This window comes from Scomber japonicus, chromosome 18 (assembly GCF_027409825.1).
Source record: "Scomber japonicus isolate fScoJap1 chromosome 18, fScoJap1.pri, whole genome shotgun sequence".
Lineage (NCBI taxonomy): Eukaryota > Metazoa > Chordata > Actinopteri > Scombriformes > Scombridae > Scomber > Scomber japonicus.
The window spans coordinates 13,001,276-13,008,394 of NC_070595.1; the positions used below are offsets into that span (position 1 = coordinate 13,001,276).

A 7,119-nucleotide genomic window follows, 5' to 3' on the forward strand; every position below is an offset into this window, starting at 1 on the left:
ACTGTTTTCCTGCAATGCATAACACACATAAAAACAAGAAGAACAATGATTCATTTCAACCATTTGTGGTTGCATCTGGCTTATTGTATTTTACTGTTGTTAAAGGCAGCTCTACTCTGGAGTCACCTGCACTGCGGCAGTGCTTTGTCACCACTGCACATCACTCAACACCCCTATCCTGTCCTCCTCCCCTTCTTTTCTCTTCCTCATCCTCTGTCGCTGACTATCTAACTGCATCTCTCAGTTGAAGTTGAAGAAGAAGAGTGAGCTGAAAGAAAGATGAGGAGATGCAGCAGTTGAACTGAAATCACCCAACATACTCTGAACCAGCAGGCACTGGGTTTGTCTGGGTATTACACAATTCAGCTCTCAGCTTATTATTTTATGATGTTATTATGTCATGCCAACGTACAAATCACCAGACCAATAATTAAGTCATGTATTTGGTTTATTCATTATTCACAGGAATGCATTCTTAATGCAGGATTAATATTGCACAATATATGACATTAATACTATAGGTTTCCTTTCAAATATATGAAAATACATTATGTATGTGAGCAAAGGGTTGCACTCTAACTCGAAGGTGAGAAAGTGAAAGCAACAATCACATTAAAGCAGCAGCAGCATAGAGACACAGTGGAGCTATTTAATAGCACAATGATGGTCTTTTACAGCAGGATCTCTGATTTCTTTTCAGTGATTATTATATAACCTGGTTTGTTGTACTTTATCATGATTTCTACTGGAGAATAGATTTTAAAGGAAGAAGTGACAGAGGGAAACTCAACCCCAAAGGCAGGATGTGGAGCAGAGGCATTGGGTCTTAGCTGCTGGGGACTTGATCACCAGATCTTTGATGATCTCCACTGTGCCAAATAGGGGGAACAGCTTCTCAGAGAAGCTCTCGTTGTACGTGTAAATGTGGAGGTGCTTCTCCACGTCATAGAAGGACAGCTGGCCGTGGTCGTAGTCAAGATAGACTCCCACCTTGCGGGGGATGAGGCCCGGCGGCAGGGCAGTGAAGGGCACAGTCAGCGCCTTCAGCTCAGTGCCTCTTTCCAGCCGCAGGGTCAGATAACCCGTATCGGTGTTCAGGGACTTGAAGCCTTTCCTCAGGGCCGACTCTTTGGCCACACCCAGTCGCCAGTCCCGCTCACCCACCTCCACCTCCCAGTAGTGGCGGCCAGAGCCAAAGCCCTCGATGCCGACAGCGCACCACCAGCCATCGAAGCGTTGGTGGTAGTTGGGAATATCCTTTCTCTCAAAGCCACAGCGCATTCTCTTCTCATCATTGGAGATGAGAAGATCAGGATTGGCTGTGTCCAGATCCAGAGTCACCTCCACTAAAGGAAAAAGTTGAGATTTGAATTAGCAGACAGATGGGTTGAGTAAAGATAATATGGACTAAAACTTGAATGAATGCTCTACCTGCAGCATCTGAGATCCAATCCCACACTGAAAAAAACAGATGACTTTAGTAAGGGAGTAAAAATGTAGCAATATGATGTATCAGAGAACTCTGTTATCAGTATTAAGTTTATATTGTGAAGATGACCAAACCTAATATTGAGCCTTAGGGATGTTCATATACTTGAATTATGCAAAACTACAATGAAATAAAATGATGGCATAGCAACAATGACTCAGCACTGTTTGACATTGATCACTATACAGCTGTCAGAATGTAACCTGAACATCCAGTAATGTGTGTCATGATTTTGTTTTGGATTTCCACAAGACACACTGGTCTACAGTATATCACTCACCTGGCTGAGGAATGTAGGATATGCCACCTGAAAAGAGATGATAGACTCATAAGAAAGTTTCCAAAGAAACAACAACAATTCTACTTGATTCACATTGATTTATATACCAATCTTCTTTGTCTTCTGCTTCCACAGGAGCCACTGCTGTGGGATGTTATCCTGCAAGACAAAACCAAGAAGGCTTTACTAACACAAGCTTATTATGTAATTATTGCACTTGCACAATAAGCTGATGAGCTGCAGATTACTGTGAATTATAACATGACCTCCTACCTTATCTGGCCTCTGTACCATTAAAGTCCACATAGCCAGCTCCATAGCAGTCACCAGATTGGGCACACGGCCCCAGCGCCAGGCTGACTGCAGGTCCTGCAGAACCTTTGCCACTGGTTCTCCAGGCCACACACTTTGCTGCAAGATGATTAATGCAAATAAAATATATGAAGTAAAATAATGTGTTTCCAGCTGTTAAATCTGCCTCTGAAGGAATAAAAACAGGTGAACTTCCCACCTCAGGCTGAGCTCTCAGGTCCTTAACCCAGTTGAGGATCACTGCCTTAGCCTGCTGAATGTCCTGTTCATTGATCAGATCAAACTGCTTGACCTCATCCACCTCTGGCCAGCCATCAGTCTGCATGGGCCTCTTCTGCAGACAGAAAGATACACAACCCTATACATATATGCATTCACTGTATATTTCACATTAAGTGGAAATGGGTCTTTTAACCAGATAAGCACCTTGCTCTCCAGCATGGAGGCCCACTCCAGGATAAAGGTCCAGCAGAGAGGGGTTGGCCAGGTATCATCCTGGTTCCAGATGTGCTCCAGGACATCTGATCTCTGCAGTGGGTAAAAAAAGAGGAACTTGCTTTAGATTTCCTTTCTGTCCAACCCCATCTTCTTCTTCTCTTGTCCTGTAGTATCACTGAGGCAGTTTTTTCTGTTTTTCCCATATGCTTACAGTTACCAATAAGAATAAACTCTTAAAAATAACTCATTTAGCCAGGAAACTCATTGGTATTCCATCCCTCAGACTTATCCGATTGTGACACCTCATCCCTAATCAGAAAAACACTCACAATCACACATGACTCAGACCACCCACTCTACCAGCCTATCCTCCTGGCAGTAGGTATGGACTACCCATGGGTAGAAAGGCCTGTTTTAGCTTTGTTCCTACGGCCATCAAACTTTAGATAAGTAATCTCCTCTTAAATTACAAGAAATCCAGTCTGTGATGTGTGGAGTGTTAATCCATGTCTTTGTCTCTGTTGTGTGATCCCTGTAATCCTGTATTTTGGAAAACTCACTACAATTCTGCATATCTTGGTTGTGTTTGTATGCATCTACAATGGAAAATCATTTCAAATAAACTATCTTTACAATATACTGTACATATCTGTATATATAGATTACTTGTATGTAATACAGAAGGAAGTTTGATTTTATCCCAGAAGCCACAGCACTTGTGAACAGTAGCAGTAAAAGAAATGGTCATTTTACCTTGTCTACAGACTTATAAATGCACTTGTACTTCTGACACTTTTTGTGCTTTCGTGATTTGTGGTGTACTCCTCGTGTATTTCAACCATTTCTAATATTCTCATGTTTGTTTTATTAAATTGCCTTTGTGTGTCTTAATGAATAGTACATGTGTACTTTGTAAACCTGCTTGCCCTAAAATATCCCCAAACTGAACTGAATTGAAGACAAAAACTTGAGGATTAGAAATGGCCCAGCAAAAATATGGCTTGTAACTAATGTTATTTGTTATATTGTTCTTTCATTTTCTGTTTCTTGAGTGAAATGTTAGTGATCTATAATCATTTATACCCTCCTCCGTACAGAGTCTGTGCGGAAAAGTGCATATGTTCATATATGTAGTGTATTCATTGTACGTTGTACCTGGCACACTCGACTCAGGTCTCTGGCCAGCTCCACAAGAAACAGCTGATCCTCATCCAGAGGCTCAAGTTTCTCCCTCTTTGCTCTGTAGTGTGATTCCTGTGAGGGATTTAAGAACAAAGGGTTTTTTTTTGTTTGACTGTCATTTGGAAAGGGGAAAAAAGGGCTTTCAAAAGTAGTAGAAGTAATAAGGTCAAACTAGACAGGAGGTGGTCACTCAGCCTCATCAGCATGCATATCATGGTTCTGTTCCTGTCAGCAGAAAAGAAAGACACCCCTCCCGTCCAGACTCTCTGCCACGATTTCTCTTGCCAACAACTCTCTGCATGCAGTGCCTTTCTCTCATTTATTAAACCAGGAAAGGAGAAATGTGGGCAGTCACATGGAACGACAAAAATATTGTCATGTCAACCATCTATTTAAGTGTCAAGGTGACCCTTTGCCCTCCTGCAAAGACGCATATTAAACAAACTACTGTCTTTTTTTTGAGTCTGTATGCCACAATTTTGTTACCTTTATCTTGGCCGTGAAGTTTTTGGCCGGCTCCACCATGAAGTGAAAACATTGCATCATCTTGGCTGGTCTGTGCTAGAGTCCTAGAATAAATAAAATGAAAAAGTGTTAGTGTATGTGAACATGTCAGGTGTTTGCGATCAGGTGGTCATTGATCACTGGTAAATATATCACACACACTGGCCCAACAAGCTACTGCAAGCTGTGAATAATAGATATATTTAGGTGCTGCAGTAATCTCTGCTTGTACTGTAAAATCATGCAGTTTCCTCCTGCTATTTTACACTTTTTCAACCATTTGTGGGCAAAGTCCTAGTGGTCCTAACGTTTAAATTGGGACTTTTATTCGCCTTAACTCCTCCAAGGACACATCTGTGCGGTCTGTATCCTCTGAAGGAGGCGGCCTCTGTCGGAACTAGGTCACCTCTACTGTTTACCCCCAAAACACCAGTATGTCATGTAAATCATTCAACTTGTGATGGAAAGTTCACATGACCATTCAGATTACAAAACATCCGAAGATGATCACAGCTTCAGCAGGGACTGTCGAATTTGTAAATGATCCACTAACCATGTTATAATGTCATATTATCTGTGGGTGACATGTGGGTCCAGATGGAAGTTTTTTGAGGCCAGGACGCAGACGCGATCATTAACTGGAGCAGAATCAAGCTATAAAAGCAGGGCAGTCTGAAACGTGACTGGCCCAGCATGCACCCAGTGTAAAGTCTCAGCTGCCAGCTGACTGATCATGTCCTTGGTTAGTCCCCCTCCATCTTTCTCTCTGTCTTCATCTGCAGGCTAATCAAGTTAGCAGAAAAATACATGAGCTCAGTCTGTGTGTGGTCGGCAGTGAGGCAGTCAGGAGGACCAGTCTAAACAGGTTTTCATGCCAGCCCGTGCTGAAGATGAAGAGAATGAATGCACTGGCATAAATATGGCCTATCTAAACTTGCATAACATTCTTCAACCACTTTGTTCTTTGTTCAATCTGCAGCTTCACTAATACAGCCGTCCTAATTTGGCTATGAAAGAAGTTAATTTCACGTTAATCATTATTATTTAATGATGTTTTGCACCAAATCAGCTCAGCCAAGCTTCACAAATATGCAGCACTTGGGTGTGTGCATGCACAGTGTGTTGCTTTAAATCAATGTAGGCCTATGCAAATTGATGACTATTGCATAATATTGCAAGATAAATGCAAAGTTGTCAAATTACATTTTTGACTATATAAGTTGCATCATCCTGGAAATATAGGGAATGAGAATAGAAACATGAGGAAAAGGCGGCGCTGTATCACAATTGTTATGTAGGCTATGTGGTGGGAAAACATGACCGTGCAGATTTTGCAGGCTTAGCGACCAGAAGGCAGCTGATGACTGCGCATGAAGTAAACACACACCTGCCGTGTGACTTTGCAGCAAATCTCTTATAAACGCAGCGCTGCACGTTATGCTAACTGATTTACCTACATTTGATTATGTTGTTTACACAAATTGCATGTTTGTTTGTGAAGACATAATGCGTCCCTGCAATGCGTCCTGCATAACAACCGAAATACTGCACGGCTGATCATAATGTAACACCTACCTTTCTCCTCAGGAAGCTGGTGAAGCAGATTTGTTCTCTTCTTGCTTTGAAAACGAGTTGCCGCCTGGTGTACAAAGTCTCTGGGCGGTATGCTGCAGTGTCTGACCTTGTTTACATCGCAGACTGGCGCTCGGATCTTCGGGGAGCTTCGGTTTTCTCCGGCACTGACGAAGGCAGCGTCACTACAACAAAGCGCGCGCATGCAGGTAATAGTGACGCTGTTATTGCTATGGCTACAGGCCTAAGCGGAAAAATCTCCGCAATAGTTTACATTTCTGCTCTTCCTCTGATTTTATGGCTGTGAGAACAGACCCTGTGCCGGCTGTGAAGATAAACTAACATCTATTCTACTACTTATGAAGGCCTAAGTACAATTTTGAGGTACTGTACCAAAGCATTTCTATTCACTGCTACTCTATATACCAGTGGTTCTCAAAGTATGTCACGTCAATGACAATAAACTTTTACATTTGTCACATGATGTATGTCTTTCAGCACATCTGTCATTGTTGAGGTCGTGGCCACCTGTGAGTTATCCCCCATGCTGATACACACAGCATAAACTATCAGTATTATTGGCAACTTTACTTTATTACATTGTCTGTTTTCAAAGGACAAACAAATATATTTAGACTGTCATCTATATTGAGTTATTGTGCCCTTGTTCCATTTTATCCTACAGATGTGTCAATATAAAAAAGTGAGCCATCCTTTACAGTCAACGTTATGGTTTACGTTACCTGAAGCATTTATTACACTCATTTATTTTCCTTAATATTCACATTGAATCATTGGTGACAGCTATGGTGCCTAAAAAGATGCAGAACCCTAACGGAAGCAACTTCAGCATCCCTCACATTAAATAAGATTGTGCTATTTTTGAAAGATGGAGATGAAAGATGCTTTTAAGTCAGCTACATTAGCTAATTGCCATAAAAACCATGTTTAAATGCAGTGAACTTCTTGGCAGTGTCACTGCTTTTGAATTGAGCCTTTAGGATGGGCATGACTGTCATTGCTAATGTTGAGTTTATTTTTAAATTAAAAATATTGTCCACCTTTTTGTGTTTTATTTCTTTTTATTTTCTCAAGACATTTCAGGACAATGTTTTGAGAAAGGTCAAAAGACTGAAACTAAAAAGACTAAGAAGACCATTTCTGTGAATGCATATTTTCTACAGGAACATTTTGTTTAGAGTTTCCTTGGAAACTTGTAACTTAGGATCTGCGTGTCTGTGACAGCATTACAGTAAATTTGTCTATCAAATAGATCTCCAGTTCTGTCTACAATCGTCATCTAACCATGGTGCAGTATTTGACCTGGCAGTCCACTTTCTCA

General features: G+C 41.4%; 1 protein-coding gene across 1 annotated transcript; it reads right to left on the reverse strand.

The window, feature by feature from the left end:
- Positions 1–436: 436 nt before the first annotated feature.
- On the reverse strand, positions 437–6,038 carry si:ch211-120g10.1 (butyrophilin subfamily 3 member A3). Its single transcript, XM_053338129.1, has 10 exons — positions 5,781–6,038; positions 4,188–4,270; positions 3,675–3,773; positions 2,508–2,609; positions 2,281–2,415; positions 2,043–2,180; positions 1,877–1,928; positions 1,770–1,796; positions 1,432–1,458; positions 437–1,346 (listed from the first exon to the last, which is right to left on the reverse strand). The coding sequence occupies exons 2-10, from the start codon at positions 4,245–4,247 to the stop codon at positions 787–789; spliced, it is 1,200 nt and encodes a 399-aa protein (XP_053194104.1). The 5' UTR covers positions 4,248–4,270; positions 5,781–6,038; the 3' UTR covers positions 437–786.
- Between the last annotated feature and the right edge of the window lie 1,081 nt (positions 6,039–7,119).

Coding starts and splice junctions, on each gene's coding strand:
- si:ch211-120g10.1 (XM_053338129.1), bottom strand. CDS start 4,247: ATGATGCAATGTTTTCACTTCATGGTGGAGCCGGCCAAAAACTTCACG. Junction 3,774..4,187: donor ACTTCACGGCCAAGATAAAG/GTAACAAAATTG, acceptor AATCCCTCACAG/GAATCACACTACAGAGCAAA. Junction 1,347..1,431: donor TTGGATCTCAGATGCTGCAG/GTAGAGCATTCA, acceptor TTTTTCCTTTAG/TGGAGGTGACTCTGGATCTG.